Source organism: Quercus suber, unplaced genomic scaffold (assembly GCF_002906115.3).
Source record: "Quercus suber isolate HL8 unplaced genomic scaffold, Cork oak 2.0 scaffold_1103, whole genome shotgun sequence".
NCBI classification, from domain to species: domain Eukaryota; kingdom Viridiplantae; phylum Streptophyta; class Magnoliopsida; order Fagales; family Fagaceae; genus Quercus; species Quercus suber.
The window spans coordinates 32,921-50,127 of record NW_027070508.1 but is presented as its reverse complement, the minus strand read 5'-3'; the positions used below and the strand labels follow the sequence as shown (position 1 = coordinate 50,127).

The window sequence follows — 17,207 nt, the reverse complement described above, 5'->3', positions numbered from 1 at the left end:
TCATATGATTATTGAAAATCTTGGGATCTATGATTTGATTCCCAACTTTGACACGGAAAACATCATTTCTCCTTGTACCTGGCTGTAGTTGTGGCCCAAAGTGAGTGGAGTTGGTTTCTATGGTACTGTGTTTTGTGGGTGAATACTTTCCTTTCCATTAGGTGCATTGGTTGGAATTGCTAAGACATTTGCAAAGCCTCAATAGTTCGCTCCCTTAGGGCACTCGTTAAGAGACAAACCTCCAAGTATTGTTTTTAAGTGAGACTAAGGCTGGTGACGAAATGATGGAAAGGGTCATGAAAGCCATAGGTTTTGCAGAAAAGATTGTTTTAGGCAGTGCTGGTAGATCAGGGGGAATTTGAATGATGTGGAAAAATGACTTCAGAGTAGATGTAGCTGATTTTAATAAAAATGTTGTGGCTGTCAAGATTAATGATGGTGCATGTCAACGGGCATTGATTGGGTTTTATGGTCTTCCTTACTCTACTAAAAGAAGAAAGGCTTGGGAGAACTTGGGAGCTATGTTATTAGTTATGGAGGAGCCTTGGGTTTGCCTAGGGGATTTCAATCTAGTAATAGATGATCACGAAAAAGATAGAGGTAGGAGAGCTAGAACTTCAGCGCCAAATTTATTTTCTCAAGGAATTGATGTTTGTCCTGGGGGCCAACGGTAGTCTTCCACATGGACTGATAAGAGATGGGGTAAAAGTTGCATTAGACAAATGTTATGGACAGAGGCATTGGTGGCATAAGTTGAAGAGGCATTTTCCCAAAAGCTACTATTTACCAGCTTAGTGCTGTTAACTCAGATCATTGTCCTTTGTTGTTAGATAATATTCCAAGTAATTTTTGTGCTCCAAGACCTCTCAGATTTGAAGCAACCTGGGTGAGGGATTTGAGAAGCTTTGAGGTGATAAATCAAGCTTGGTCTAGCGAATTCAAGGGATCAGATGCCTTTAAACTGTGCGGGAAACAAGAAGTAACCTGTGATGCATTAAAGAAGTGGAATACAGAGGTGTTTGGTTTTAGCAATATCAAAATTGCTAGGATGACTGAGAAAATTAGAAAAATCCAAATGAAAGAGACCAGAAACTGGAGATTGAAAGCTATGAGAGTGCTTTTTTTTCTAGCACACAGGCCCAAGTAGAAAACAAGGATCCTGGGCCCTTTACTTGTTGTTTGGTGGACTGGGCTTGGTTCACCACAGCTAAATGGGGGCTAATTACGAACCAAGTTGTGCGCAAGTTACATAAATCTCCTCAAGGCAAAAATGCGATTTCTCCTAAGCAATAAAATACCATTATAAGTGTTTTAATGTCATAAAATGACCATTTACGCTTACGAAATAAGTAAAATAAGTATTCATAATATTCACAATAAGAAAGAGATTGAAATAGAATATTTAAGGCTTATCTTTTATTATATAGACATTTAAAAGAGTTTCTTCACTTGGTCCCCCGGGGCGTACTGTTGTGGGATCCCGGGCATACTGTCGTGGGATCCCGGGGCGTACTAGGCCTGTAAGAATCCAGAATGTTGGTTCTCTGAACTATATGATCTTTCTCTATGTTTATTATGCAATAAAGGTTTATCCTTTCCCTTTACCTCTATAGGTGCTACATAAAACACACTATACAATACACATATCTTTAAATAATTGTTAGTTCCTTATATTAGGATATACATTTTAATACATATACATATATGTAAATGAATTTCATGAGAATGATTTAGCCACAAGGATCCTGGCCCCAATTCTCACAGACTTAGTGCTTTTCACAAGACTTGTGGAATTTGGAACTCAAGTCCAAGTGGCTTTGCCTGGGCTTTACCTTCCAAGATAGTTAGGTGAAAAGGATTTTTGTGGGAGAGAGTGATATCTGATGTGTGTATATTTTGGCATATGTTTCTTTGGAAGCTAAGTGTGTCCAAGGCCTAAGTTGAAGTGAGGACCCCGGTAAAAGGACTCAGCTTTTGGTTGAGTAAAAGGAAAACTAGAAAACAAGAATATATGTATTGAGCAGCAAGAAACAGTAAAGGAAGACAATTTAATAAAGAAATACACGAAATAATTGTTAGATATCCTCAAATCAATATGAGGTATTTCATTATTTTTCTTAATTGTGAATTACAATGTGCTCACTAAGATGCGTTACAATGTCCAAATAAGCTTAAAAATTATAGACTTAGATGGCTATCTGAGCCTCTAAGACTACAAAGTTTGAATCATTTTGAATCCAAGTACGTTCTATAGTGGCTGTTTCTGGGATACCAGGAGCTGCTTTTTACTTTCTTTAAGTTTTAGACCGTGTTTTCAAAGATTCTGCTATGATTTTCTGTTTCTGCATAATGCTCCTTAATGTTGGCTGCTTCCCCCTTTTTATAGTGTCATTTTAGGGTTTGGATACCATTGATTCTCCCCCCTTGACTCCCTGGGTACCAGAGCCCTTGTTATGCCAGCCATTCTGACCGTTGATTCTTTCTCTGTTTCTCATAGTTTTTATCTTTCAGTCCCGTTTTCCTAAAAGCCACTTACTGACTTTCCATTTTGGATAGCGGACCTTTACCCTCTCTTCTTTCAAGGCCTTTTACCTCTTAGACTTAGCTTTTTGGTTGTCTTCTTTGCTGTCATTTTTCCTAAGTGAGCAGAATCCATTCTTGCGAGGTTGAAGGTTTTCCCAGCCACTTCCCTTTATAGTTCTTCATTCTGGGTTTTCCGGGGTACCAGCCTTTTATTCATGAATTGTCACTCTCCAAGCTTTTTGATTCTTTGCTGCACCACTGGGTGCTTGAGAAGGATATATTTGTTCTTCATTTTTTGTATTTCGTGGTACTCATTTTGAGCTGTCTCAATCCCACTTTAGCTGTACTACACGTCCTGAAGATCCTGAGCCTCTGCCGGCCTCTGGGGATCTCGGCCCAGTTCTTTTACTGGATTTTGCTGGACCTTTTAATGGCCTTTTTTTGCTGAAAATTTGAACATACATAAGGCCTTGATGTCGATTCTTCTTGCTGCACGAATTAGGCCTTCTTTATTTTTTATGGAATGAACTTTGTTGTGAAATTTTGGACCTTAACAAAAGCTCAGTACAAAGATGAGTTGAAAGAGTGGTTGCTTAAAGTATCTTTAAGCAACCCCGCTCATTTTGTAGTTACTCATTCAAAGTGTGCGTGTTTACATGTGAATGTATCTTTTTGTAGTTACTCTTTCTCCTCGGTTAAGAGAGAGCTTAATTTTGTAGCACATTATCTTGCAAAGTGTACATGGGATATTAACAGTGTACTATGCTATAGGAACTCCTTCCTCCCAGATGAAGTTTGTGATGCTTGGAGGAAAGACTGTTTGTTTGTTTCTTCTGTTTAATAGAAGTTGGTTTTAGCAACAAAAAATAAATAAATAAAAGTGGGCCTCAAGAATCTTTGGCCGCCAGTGTGATGCAGCTGTGTGATCAGAGCAGTTTTTTAAACACCCCTACATCACTTACCAAAAAACAAAAAGAGAAAGAGAAAAAGAAAAAACATAAACATAAACATAAACAAAAATACAAGGAAAAGCAAGTTTCCTTGTTTTGCAAGGAATCGGCCGAGCTGATTGTTTTCATCTTCATTGGAAGGTGTCGAAGGACCTCGGGTTCTCCGACGAGACAACTTCAAGGTCCTTCGACGAAACAACCTCGTACCACGACTCCCAGAACCTCCTCCATTATCCCGCCTAGATGACCTCGTACCACGACTCCTAGAACCTCCTTCATTATCCGGCTGTGAGGGACCAACTCCAACTCTAAGCGCTTCAAAACATTTCTCCAAAGTTTGAATAAAAGACTCTGCCAACTGGGCCCTCTGCAAGGATATATGATCTTAGAACCCAACTTCACAAATTGCAAACATGGAATCTACAAAAGATAAAAGAGCAAGAACACACCGAAGAGACCTTTTGGTCCGATTGGGTATAAATAGCTTGTTTTAGAGATTCAATCATCAACATGCACTCATCAAAAAGATCAGCCCCAATCTGCATGAAGAGAACTATAAGGAATGCACCGAAAGTGGAAAGCACTTGGTGAATGCAAAACATACCGGGCCGGTCCATGGAACATTTGGAGCTTGCTTTGGCCTTTCAAGTTGCATACATCTGATAGATCCATCTTGATTCTTCACTTGGCATGACCATGGAGGAAACTGTGGGTACCTCTCCAGGAAAGAACCACTAGGGTCTTCAACATGACTAGGGGGTTGAGAAGCAGTCCTTTCAGGCAATGAACCTTCATAATCAGAACTATGCCCTTCAGAATGAACAGCAAAAGTTTTCCCATCAACTTCAAAATTCACATCTGTTCCCTTTCCAGTTTCAAATAGCTGCCCCAAATTCTGACCAATGTTAGGAGGTGGTACTGCAATAGAGTAGATCTTAGGACCCTTGGTGTATGATCTCACAACACCTACACTACAGTGAACCTTGATACAATCATCTTTGAGGTAGTCAGATGTCTCTAGATCAGTTCTTTTGAAAAATCGCTTGGAACCCCTACAACATCCAGCAAACTAAACTATTATACCACATTTGGCACTTGATTACATTAAATGAGAAATGGAGCCAAGGTATACAACTGAAAATGATTGCCTGTAGGTCATAAGTATAACATGATAGCATAAAAACATTACGCCCACAAGATGCACATAGTAGTCATTGAATCAAACATAGTTGTCACCTGAAAAGTCCATGGCAGGTATCACGCCTAATCAACAAGATTTTGTTATCACGACACAAAATATGGTGAACTAATTAGATGTCACAAATATTACATTTTGCTTCTATTAATCTCTTCAATAGTTCAAAATGAAACCATACACAATAAATAAACATTATCGCCACTACATTTTCAAAGTATTCATCTATGAAATTATATCTATCTAGCCAAAGAATTACATATAAGAGAGTTCAAAACTCCTTACAAGTACTCAAAAAGAGTTTATGAATTAGAAAAACACCATCTGTCTGGTTCCATCTAATTCTAATGCGATATGGAATAATAAGATTATTCTACTAATCTCAATTTAATCTCATGGATATGTTTGTTGTAACATTGTTTGTTGCTAAGCTCTCTAGAAATTTATGAGTCTAACAATAGATGCTTGTTGCCTCATATTTTATACATCATTTGTACCTATCAAAAAATATATATGTAGGACAACCTAGGCTTCCCACCAAGATTAGTGCTACCGTAGACCTTAGGCTTCCCACCTAAGGTGTTTGGAATCACCACCAAACAAACACAATGCATTATCTGCAAATAATCTCAATAATAATAATAATAGTCTGTAAAATTCAAAAGAAATTATCTGAAACTTTATATACAACTTCCAGGAATCACAATGATAAGGATAATCCTAACAATCTCAAATACGATAATCCAATACTAAAGATAAACCCAAATAAAGATAACATAAATGATAAAGATAATCTCCACAGATGTGCTATCATGTGGTGCCCGCACCAATATATTTTATACGTTATTTGGCTTTCTTATGTCATATAGCTAGGAGGCGGGAAAGAGTTCATGTAACAGACCCCTACTAGTCGAGAAAGTTACTCATCCAGCAAGCTAACATTATATGGAATAAAGGCTCTATTAATTAAAGTAATACACACAAATTTTGAACAGTTTTTGCCAGGAAATAATGTATAAGAACCCTTTTAGAGAGAACTTATATACAATACCTTAGGTGCAGTCATACAGTACATTAGGTTCCCCAATTGAATAGCATTGTCCACTAAGGTTGCGTTTGAATTGGGAGTAAATGATTTTCGGAAATGGTTTTCCACGTTTTCGCGTGTTTGGCTATTCCGGAAAATAAAATTTTTCGGAAAATCACTTCTAATTTTCCCTAACCCAACGGAAATCATTTTCAGTACCCATTTTCACTTCAAAGTATTTCCGGAAAAAATTGAGAGAGAGAGAGAGAGAGAGGAAGGAAGAAACAGAGAGAGAGGAAGGAAGAAACGGAGCGACCCGCGAAGAAGAAGAGAGAGCCACGAACCCAGAGCCCAGCTCCGGCGACCCACCGCCACTCGGCGTCGACCCACGAAGACCCACGACCCACCGCCACTCGCCGTCGACCCACGAAGACCCACGACCTACCGATCTTCGACCCAGACCGAGACCGAGACCGTCGACCCAGACCGAGACCGACGACCCATCGCCTTCGACCGACGAACCATTGCGTTCGACCTTCGACTTCGAACCATCGCCTTTGACCTCAACTTCAAACCATCGCCCTCGATCTCGTCGACCTTCGACTTCGAACCATCGCCTTCGACCTCGACTTCGAACCATCGCCCTCGATCCCGTCGACGACAATGTTGTTGTTGTTGTCGAAATTTTTTGTTGTTGTTGTTGTTGTTGTTGTTGTTGTTGCCGGAATTTGTTGTTGTTGCCGGAATTTGTTGTTATTGTTGCCAGAAAATGTGAAAAAATGGTAGGAAAATAGCATTTTCCTAATAGAACCAAACACATGAAAATATTTTTCACAATAATTTTCATAATACAACCAAACACATGAAAATATTTTCCTTTTCCGGAAAATAGCATTTCCGAAAAATAAGTATTTTTTAGAAAATATTTTACGGGAACCAAACAGACCGTAAAGCACAGATAATTCTATCTTTTGATTCTTTTCCCATTACCATATAATTCAAAATAATCATATGTTTGAATTTAATTAAGGGAAAAGTTAGTGAACCATTTAAAAAAAAAAAAATTATGAGAAAAAAAAAAAATTAATACTTTGACAACTTTTTCAATAACCATATAATTTCAAAATAATCATGTGTTTGAATTTAATCAAGGAAAAAGTTAGTGAACCATTTTAAGAAAGTTTTTATGAGGAAAAAAAAAAGTAGTTAATTTTTCCACAGATTTTTCAATTTTCCCGTTAACATGACCCATTTCAAAAAATTGTTATGTTGGGTCAAGTAACACTCATTAACAAGTGCCCTACAGGATTTAATTCATCAACAACTAAGAATGAACTTAGCAAAGAAACAACAATTATGATAATTAACATTAACACACTTAGCAAAAATAAATAAATAACCCACTACATAAACATAACAAACACTATCATAATCATAACAATTATAATCAAGATCACCAAAAAAAAAAAAGACCCAAATTTAGAAAGAATAATCGATTACCACATTTGACCGCGATTTCCGAACGTGTAAGGCCCACTATCGAACTGGATATGAACCTTATGCCTCTCTTTCCCACTCTGATCCAAAAGCTTCAGTTCTAAAAGCGCTCTCACATCAGTGCCTTCGCTCGCCAAAACTAAAAACAGCGAAACATACGTAGCATTGTCCTGCACATTCTTGCCGTCCGGGTAAAAATAAATTGCCCAAGAGTACCCGCCGGCGGTGAAAGTATCGGACGCCACGCAGTTTCCGATCCCCATACCTTTCGAGAGCGAGTACCCTGAGATGTTGAACAGGTGGGACCCATTCACCGTCTCGGTCATCGACGTCGATGTCGTCGTCGTCGTCGTCGTCGTCGGAGTCGACCCAGACAAAGAAGATGAAGAAGAAGAAGAAAACATCGGCTGAGAATTAGGAGAGACAATTCGTCGCATTTATAGCAAGGATCTGGGTAGAGATAAAATTTTCGATGTTTGGTTGGTGAGAAAATCTAGTATTTGGGCAATTGTTGGAGAGAGAAATGGTTGAACGATGACTTTGAACTGTGGGATTGACTAGTGACATGGTGGAACTCAGTAGAAGAAGGAAGAAAGAAAGAAAGAAAGAGAGAGAAAAAGAAAGAATGAAGAAAAAGAAGAAAAAAAAAAAACTGTCGGTGGTAGAGTGGATATGAAGAAGAAAGAAAGAAGCAGTGAAAAAAGCAAAAAAAAAAAGAAAAAAAAGAAAAAAAAATAGAAAAAGAAGAAAAAAAAAAAACTGTCGGTGGTAGAGTGGATATGAAGAAGAAAGAAAGAAGCAGTGAAAAAAGCAAAAAAAAAAAGAAAAAAAAGAAAAAAAAAAACCGGTGGAACTCAGAAGAAAGAAAGAAAGAAAGAAGGAAAAAGGAAAAGATAAAAAAGTGGAATCATACTTTTACTTAACAGTGACAAGTTAGGAAAATGACTGCTTGTTTGGCTTGAAGCATTACCCAAACTCAATTTTCTTAAATCAGTTTTCATGACTCTAAAACTAAACTCAATTCTCCTATCTCTTCTTTATTTCTTACTTAACTCACACTACAATTCGTTTGGGAAAAAAACTGAGTTTAGATTTCTTCACAAAAACTCAAATTTCACTCCAACATGTGGAGCCCACATGTCAAATTGGGTCCCATTTTTTATAAAGTTCCAACCTCTTTTTTTTTTTTTTTCCTTACCCGCATGTCTCTTTCTTTCTTCCCCCCATTTCTCTTTTTTCCCCTCCCAAACTCCTCTGTTTCTCCTCGATAAACATAAAGTTATAAACATATTTTTTATAAACAGTTCTTTTCCTTTTGTCACCCTTCCATTACCTCATACCATTACAAGTGATGAATATTGAATACCCAGAAATCATAAAATGATTTTTTTAACAAAAGATGAGAGGCCAACAAAACAGCAATCCAGATCCTTGTGTTTAATTGGTTCATGTTTAATTGTTTATACTTGCAAAAAATTCTGTAACAAATCCCTTGTCTAATCTACAACAAACAAACGCATTACCATTTTCGAGTGGCAATTTATAAGAAAAAAGACTCTTCTTTTTACTCCACTGTTTAAAAATCCCTTTACTTCTTGACTCTTGAGATACGAAATAATCAACAAATAACAAAACCAAGTCAGACCAAAGAAATTTTGTGAATTTTCTTGAGATACGGAATTTTCTGGGTTCATTTTCCACAGCTTTACCTAAAAAGTTTTGTTCACCAAAACTTTACACCACACCCACACAGCAAACCAAGACTGAAAACACACCTTCATCACAATGAACAAGTGACAAACCCTGCAATGTTGCGCCATAGCTTTTTAGGAAATTCTACAAGACTACAACCCTCAACTCCTTATAGTCATTGTTAATATGATCATACCAAATGCTAAAAAAACCGCGGCTAGTGTCTCTTTACCTTGAAATTCTACAACTCTCAACACCTTATAGTCATTGTTAATCTGAAAATACCCAAAAGCTAAAAAAGCTGCAGCTAGTTTCTCTATGGGTTCGCTTGGCAATTTCCTGAACTCATTGATAAATGGGTTCCAAATGGTGATATCTTCGCCCAATTTGTTAGTATAAATGCAAAGCAAGCCATGTAAACAATCCAAGATATTTGAGCAGTGTAACAATGGCTGGTAAGTATCAGAGGGCTTACCGAAGCGATTCTCGTCATCGCCGGTGAAACTGAGGGAGAAGTATTGAAAGGAAATGACGGTGATTCGTTGCTGGACAATGAGGGTGTTGTTGGACTCCATGGAGCGGTGGAGGTGGAGCTTGATGAAAGCTTGATCGTTGATCTTTCAAATTACAAGATCTTTCAATTATTCTGTGTAAAAATAAAATTATATCGTGAGAATATTGATAGCACGACAAGTTCATTTAGTCATTAACGAGTGCTTTTGAACTTTAAAGATTTTCATAAGCAATCTTTTTTTTTTTTTTTTTGATAAGATTCATAAGTACTTTATTCAAATCAAATAATTACATGAGTTGCAATAAATTTCTTGCAAGTCTTGTAAGCAAATGATTTTATTCACCTTAAACCAATGGCTAACAATTATATGTGTTAGGGTTAAAAAAGAAACACTACTAATTGAGTGGCTCAGTTCCAATTGGGTCTCAAATAAGCTCAGAAGTTTCATTTTCATATGAGAATTGGAAATCTCGGGCTTTAAGATTTGATTCCCAACTTTGACACGGAAGACATCATTTCTCCTCATACTAGGCTATAGTTGTGGCCCAAAGAGAGTGGAGTTGGTTTCTATGGTACAATGTTCTGTGGGTGAAAATTTTTCCTTCCATGCAAGGGTGCCTTAATGTATTTGGAGGCCTAGGGTGAAAACTGAAATTAAGACATTTTATAAATTCAAATATGATTTTTAAAAATTTAAATATTACTTAAATTCAATTATCTTGTTTTAGATGCAAAATTACTACTAATTAACATAAATCATGTAGATTTTTTTTTTTTGAAAGTCTATTGACAAAAAATTTGACAAAACTTTCATACCTGTTTACGTGACAGATTGATAATTTGATAGTGGTAAGTAAAAAAGTGATGTTAATAGTGGATTTAGATAAAAACTAGTAAAAGAAGTTTGTCAACTCAACTTGTGGAAAATGTTGTGAGTATTATTTTTATTTTTTTTTGTATTGCTCTTTCTTTTTTTAGAAGTGCTACATTCATAATATTTTCATAACAAATCTTAGGTGTTAATTTGTTCCTGGTTCTAATTTGAACTCATCATTGAAATTATTTTTTTATCAACAATAATACCCTGTAACAATCTATTTCTTAGGATTTATTTTGAAAGTGTTGTGAAAAATGTTGTGGACATAACATTTTTTTTATTATTTTTCATTTGATAAAAAAATATTATTTTATTCATTGGCTAATATTTGAACTTAATTAATACTATTATAATATGTATATTTTTTAAAAACCTATTAATTAAAATTTGGAGGCTTTTTTTCTACTTGGGGTCTTAGGCTGCCGCATCAGTTGCTTTACATATAGAGCCGGCACTGCTTCCATGAGGTGCATTGGTTGGAATTGCTAAGGCATTTGCAAAGCCTCAATAGTTCGCTCCCTTAGGGCACTCGTTAAGAGACAAACCTCCAAGTATTGTTTTTAAGTGAGACTAAGGCTGGTGACGAAACAATGGAAAGGGTCATGAAAGCCATAGGTTTTGCAGAAAATATTGTTTTAGGCAGTGCCGGTAGATCAGGGGGAATTTGAATGACGTGGAAAAATTACTTCAAAGTAGATGTAGCTGATTTTAATAAAAATGTTGTGGCTGTCAAGATTAATGAGGGTGCATGTCAACGGGCATTGATTGGATTTATGGTCTTCCTTACTCTACTAAATGAAGAAAGGCTTGCGCGAACTTGGGAGTTGGGAGCTATGTTATTAGTTATAGAGTAGCCTTGGGTTTGCCTGGGGGATTTCAATCTAGTAATAGATGATTGTTGATACCCGTTTTCACGACACATTTCGTAGAAGCCCGATTCAACTAAGCCCGACTTCTTTGTGGGCTCAATTTATGTATTATATTTTATTTATTCTTTTAAGCATGGCCCAAGCCCATGCGACATATCGGGGAAATTTAGGAAGTGTGGTTTGAAGGGTATGGGTCGGTTCCTTTCGGACCTTTTGCATGAGCCTAGCCCATGTGTGCTACCAAGTGGGCAAGGGACACTGGTAGCACCTCAGGCTCATGGATGAGGTCTTGTATCCAAAATTTTCACTCCAAAACAGCTTTTATGCTCTGTGTGACTATGGCCCAAAGTTTATGCCCAAACCATTTTTTCCTTTAAACATAGTTGTCTCCCGTTGGCCAACTCCATCTGCTAGCCCTCACTTAGGTGACCCTCCCAATGGTCTGAAATTTCTGACCAAAGGCAACCAATTAAAGAAAACTCACTTTATTTCCAAAATCTTGCTTAAATCATACCAAACTCTTCCCTAAACAAAAGCAATCCAAGCCAAAACAACCAAATAGTGTCATAGGGGATAAAAGCCTCTTCCACTACTCAAAAACCAGTCAAAAGCAACACCCCAAACTCTATATAAAACTCTCTCTTCAGCTCATAAAGAAGCCAGCCACGTTCTACCTAGAGACCTGAACTTTAGAGCAAAAATTCATTCAGCCGGTCAATAATCTCACAATTTCGAAACTTGGGGGTGGAAATATGGATACAGGGGAACCCTCCCTCTCTTCCTCATGACCTCCCTCAATTTCCTCTTCTGTGTGACTGCGGGTTGAAATTTCAGACATGTTAAAACACGTTTTCCCCATAGAGCTGAAACTTAAGAACCAAAACCCATTGATCTAGGAAACATTCTCACAATTCCGAAGCTTGGGGGTGGAAATATGGGTACAGGGGAACCTTCCCTCTCTTCCTTACGACCTCCCTCAATTTCCTCTTCTGTGTGACTGTGGGTCGAAATTTCATACCTGTTATGTTTTTATGGTTTTTTGCACTTTTGTTATAAGCATTTTGATTTTCTCTTGCCAAAGCACCATTAGCCTTTTGTTCATTATACATTTGGAATTTTGGGCTTGATTCTCCACAATAAACACTTCTAAAGAACCCAAGGGGAGATTTGGGTTGTTCTCGCATTTTCGACCTTTGTCGCAAAAACGTCCCCAACAATGATCAAGAAAAAGATAGAGGTAGGAGAGCTAGAACTTCAGCGCCAAATTTTCTCAAGGAACTGATGTTTGACCTGGGGGCCAACGGTAGTCTTTCACATGGACTGATAAGAGATGGGGTAAAAGTTGCATTAGACAAAGGTTATGGACAGAGGCATTGGCGGCATAAGTTGAAGAGGCATTTTCCCAAAAGCTACTATTTACCACCTTGGTGCTGTTAACTCAGATCGTTGTCCTTTGTTGTTAGATAATCCAAGTAATTTTTGTGCTCCAAGACCTTTCACATTTGGGAAGGGATGAGAAGCTTTGAGGTGATAAATCAAGCTTGGTCTAGCGAATTCAAAGGATCAGATGCCTTTAAACTGTGCAGGAAACAAGAAGTAACCTGTGATGCATTAGAGAAGTGGAATACAGAGGTGTTTGGTTTTAGTAATATCAAAATTGCTAGGTTGACTGAGAAAATTAGAAAAATCCAAATGAAAGAGACCAGAAACTGGAGATTGAAAGCTCAGTACAAAGATGAGTTGAATGAGTGGTTGCTTAAAGTATCTTTAAGCAACCACTCATTTTGTAGTTACTCATTCAAAGTGTGCGCGTGTACATGTGATGTGAATGTATCTTTTTGTAGTTACTCTTTCTCCTGGGTTAAGAGAGAGCTTAATTTTTTAGCACATTATCTTGCAAAGTGTACATGTGATATTAACAGTGTACTTTGCTATAGGAACTCCTTCCTCCCAGCTGAAGTTTGTGATGCTTGGAGGAAAGACTGTTTGTTTGTTTCTTCTGTTTAATAGAAGTTGGTTTTAGCAACAAAAAATAAATAAATAAAAGTGGGCCTCAAGAATCTTTGGCCGCCGGTGTGATGCAGCATCAGAGCAGTTTCTTACACCCCTACATCACTTACCAAAATACAAAAAACAAAAAGACAAAAAACAAAAAAAAGAAAAAGAAAAAATAAAAATACACCGAAAAGCAATTTTCTTTGTTCTGCAAGGAATTGGCCGAGCTGATTGTTTTCATCTTCATTGGAAGGAGTCGAAGGACCTTGGGTTCTCCGACAAGACAACGTCGAGGTCCGTCGATGAGACAACCTGTTACCACGACTCCCAAAACCTCCTCCATTATCCCGCCAAGATGACCTCCTACCACGACTCCTAGAACCTCCTTCATTATCCCGCTGTGAGGGACCAGAACTATGCCCTTCAGAATAAGCAGCAAAAGTTTCCCCATCAACTTCAAAATTCACATCTGTTCCCTTTCCAGTTTCAAATAGATGCCCCAAATTCTGACCAACGTTAGAAGGTGGTACTGCAATAGAGTAGATCTCAGGACCCTCGGTGTATGATCTCACAACACCTACTCTACAGTAAACCTTGAGACAATCATCTTTGAGGTAGTCAGATGTCTCTAGATCAGTTCTTTTGAAAAAATGGCTGCAACCCCTACAACATCCAACAAACAAAACTATAAGAGAGTTCAAAACTCCTTACAACTACTCAAAAAGAGTTCATGAATTAGAAAAACCCATCTGTCTGGTTCCATCTAATTCTAATGCGATATGGAATAATAAGATTATTCTACTGATCTCAATTTACTCTCACGGATATGTTTGTTTTAACATTGTTTGTTGCTAAGCTCTCTAGAAACTTATGAGTCTAACAATAGATGCTTGTTGCCTCATATTTTATACATCCTTTGTACCTATCAAAAAATATATTTTATACATTATTTGGCTTTCTTATGTCATATAGCTAGGAGGCGGAAAAGAGTTCATGTAGCAGACCCCTACTAGTCGAGAATTTTACTCATCCAGCAAGCTAACATTAAATGGAATAAAGGCTTTATTGATTAAAGTAATACAAACAAATTTTCCAGGAAATTACGTCTTTACATAAACAAGAAGGGGTTCTCATATTAACAATCCTAGCTCAGCTCTAAAATTCAAGCCCAGAAAACCATTACCTATCAAATTCAACAAGCATACCACCACCCACTTGTACATATCAACCTCTTTCAAAACTTCCAGTTCCACAACAACAACAAAAAAAGAAGAAGTGCCACTTGCTATTACTTCAAAAATTCCTAATCTTGCCATTGGTTTCTGTCCACAATTCATGCAATTGCTCTTATACTGAATCAAATTATTATTAACTATAACGATAAAAATGGTAACATTGTGCATAATTGTGTTTTTTACAGGGCTAGCATCATATGAGCAATTACTCCGTGTCTTATACTAAAGAAACTTTGTAAATGGCATGCGTTTAATTTTAAAAAAATAAACATGATAATTTTTCACGAGTCATTAAGTCATTCAAAATGAAGTAACAAATGCAAGCATGGCCGCATGGGGGTACTATTTTCAAACAAACATCATCCAATGAAGTACCTTTTTAGAGAGAACTTATGTACAGTACCTTATATGTAGTCCTACAGTACATTAGGTTCCCCAATTGAATAGCATTGTTCACTAAAGCACAAACGATTCTATCTTTTGATTCTTTTCCCATGACCATATAATTATAAATAATCATATGTTTGAATTTAATTAAGGGAAAAAAAAAGTAATTAATATTTTGACAACTTTTTTAATTTATCTTTTCCAATGGCCATATTAATTTATCTTTTCCAATGGCCATATAATTTCAAAATAATCATGTGATTAAATTTAATTAAGAGAAAAGTTAGTGAACCATTTTTAAAAAGTTTTTAGGAGATAAAAAAAAAGTAAATAATTTTTCTACAGCTTTTTCAATTTTCCCGTTAACATGAACCGTTTCAAAAAATTGTTATGTTTATTGGGTCATGTTCTTGGTAACACTCATTAACAAGTGCCCTACAGGATTTAATTCATCAACTAAGAATAAACTTAGCAAAGAAACAACAATCATGATAATTAGCATTAACACAATAAGCAAAAATAAATAAATAACCCACTACATAAACATAACAAACACTATCATAATCATAGCAATTATAACCAAGACCACCAAAAAAAAGACCCAAATTTAAAAAGAATAATCGATTACCACATGATACCGCGTTTTCTGATCGTGCAAGGCCCACTATCCGGCGGCCTACTGAACTGGGAATAAACCTTATGCCTCGTTTTCTCACTCTGATCCAAAAGCTTCAGTTCAAAAAGCGCTCTCACATCAGTGCCTTCGCTCGCCAAAACTATAAACAGCGAAACATACGTAGCATTGTCCTGCTCATTCTTGCCGTTCGGGTAAAAATAAATTTCCCAAGAGTACCCGCCGGCGGTGAAAGTATTGGACGCCACGCATTTTCCGATCCCAATACCTTTCAAGAGCGAGTACCCTGAGATATTGAACAGGTGGGACCCATTCACCGTCTCGGTCATCGACGTCGATGTCGTCATCGGAGTCGGAGTTGGAGCCGACCAAGACAAAGAAGATGAAGGAGAAGAACTCGCTGACATGGACTCCCAACAAGGATCTATCGGCTGAGAATTAGGAGAGACAATGCGTACCATTTATAGCAAGGATCTGGGTATAGATAAAAATTTCGATGTTTGGTCGGTGAGAAAATCTAGTATTTGGTCAATTGTTAGAGAGAGAAATGGTTCAACGATGACTTTGGTCGGTGGGATTGACCAACTTTTTATTTAGCTCAAAACTATTTGACGAGAGAAGGGAAATTATTAGAAATAGAAATAAAAGGAAAAATTAGTCAAAATAATATATGAAAATTATGAATGGTATTAAAATGTGTAATAAAGGCTATAAGTAGTAGTAAAAATAAATTAAATAGTAAAATAAATTAATTTTTTAAATTTTATTATAAAAAAACTAATTTTTTAATTTAGAGCTATTCCCAAGAGTACCCGCCGGCGGTGAAAGTATTGGACGCCACGCATTTTCCGATCCCAATACCTTTCAAGAGCGAGTACCCTGAGATATTGAACAGGTGGGACCCATTCACCGTCTCGGTCATCGACGTCGATGTCGTCATCGGAGTCGGAGTTGGAGCCGACCAAGACAAAGAAGATGAAGGAGAAGAACTCGCTGACATGGACTCCCAACAAGGATCTATCGGCTGAGAATTAGGAGAGACAATTCGTACCATTTATAGCAAGTATCTGGGTATAGATAAAAATTTCGATGTTTGGTCGGTGAGAAAATCTAGTATTTGGTCAATTGTTAAGAGAGAGAAATGGTTCAACGATGACTTTGGACGGTGGGATTGACTACTTTTTATTTAGCTCAAAACTCTTTGACGAGAGAAGCAAAATTACCGTAAATAAAAGAAAAAATGAGTTTTTTTTTTTTTTCTTTTTTTAAGGAGGAAGGAAAAATGAGTTGAAATAATCCATCAAAATTATGAATAGTATAATAAAGTCTATAAATAATAATAAAAATAAGTTAAATAATAAAATAAACTAACTTTTTAACTTTAAATAAATAAAAAAAAGAGCTAACTTTTTAATTTAGAGCTAAATACGACCAAAATGTTTTTTTTTCTCATTGTGCTTTTTCTTTTTTAGCATAAAACGTACTTTTTATTTTATTTTATAGACTTACGTTAAATATATTTTCTAATTTTTTTGATTCGTTTTATATATCAGATTTTTTTTCTTCCAAATCTGTAATATATATATATATATATATACATTGATGAATTTTTGCATTTCATTTTCTTTGAAGCCATATATTTTTTCAATCTACATTTTGCTACAAATTATGGTATCCATTAATAAGAACATATTAGGTTTCCGTTCTCTTTGTTGTGGATCTTTGAGTTCTTTCCTCCTATGATGTGGTCTTTGATATTTTCGACAAATGCAAGAATTTGAATCATGTTCTGACTCTCTCTCAGTCGCTCAG

General features: G+C 36.6%; 2 protein-coding genes across 5 annotated transcripts; both read right to left on the bottom strand.

The window, feature by feature from the left end:
* Window positions 1–3,337: 3,337 nt before the first annotated feature.
* LOC112023386 (uncharacterized) lies at window positions 3,338–7,862 on the bottom strand. 4 transcript variants are annotated; one of them, XM_065769281.1, is made up of 4 exons: window positions 7,196–7,862; window positions 4,078–4,525; window positions 3,932–4,012; window positions 3,338–3,840 (listed from the first exon to the last, which is right to left on the bottom strand). In XM_065769281.1, the coding sequence occupies exons 1-4, from the start codon at window positions 7,627–7,629 to the stop codon at window positions 3,478–3,480; spliced, it is 1,326 nt and encodes a 441-aa protein (XP_065625353.1). In that variant the 5' UTR covers window positions 7,630–7,862; the 3' UTR covers window positions 3,338–3,477. The 4 variants fall into 4 exon arrangements, with proteins under 4 accessions (XP_065625353.1, XP_065625352.1, XP_065625351.1 ...); XM_065769280.1 differs by having other exon boundaries at window positions 3,923–4,012; window positions 7,199–7,862; XM_065769279.1 differs by having other exon boundaries at window positions 3,923–4,012; window positions 7,196–7,861.
* A 5,192-nt stretch (window positions 7,863–13,054) lies between these two features.
* Window positions 13,055–15,981, bottom strand: LOC112023312 (BTB/POZ and MATH domain-containing protein 1). The gene is made up of 2 exons (XM_065769289.1): window positions 15,390–15,981; window positions 13,055–13,802 (listed from the first exon to the last, which is right to left on the bottom strand). Exons 1-2 carry the CDS (start codon window positions 15,854–15,856, stop codon window positions 13,244–13,246), a joined length of 1,026 nt encoding a protein of 341 aa, XP_065625361.1. The 5' UTR covers window positions 15,857–15,981; the 3' UTR covers window positions 13,055–13,243.
* Window positions 15,982–17,207: the final 1,226 nt, after the last annotated feature.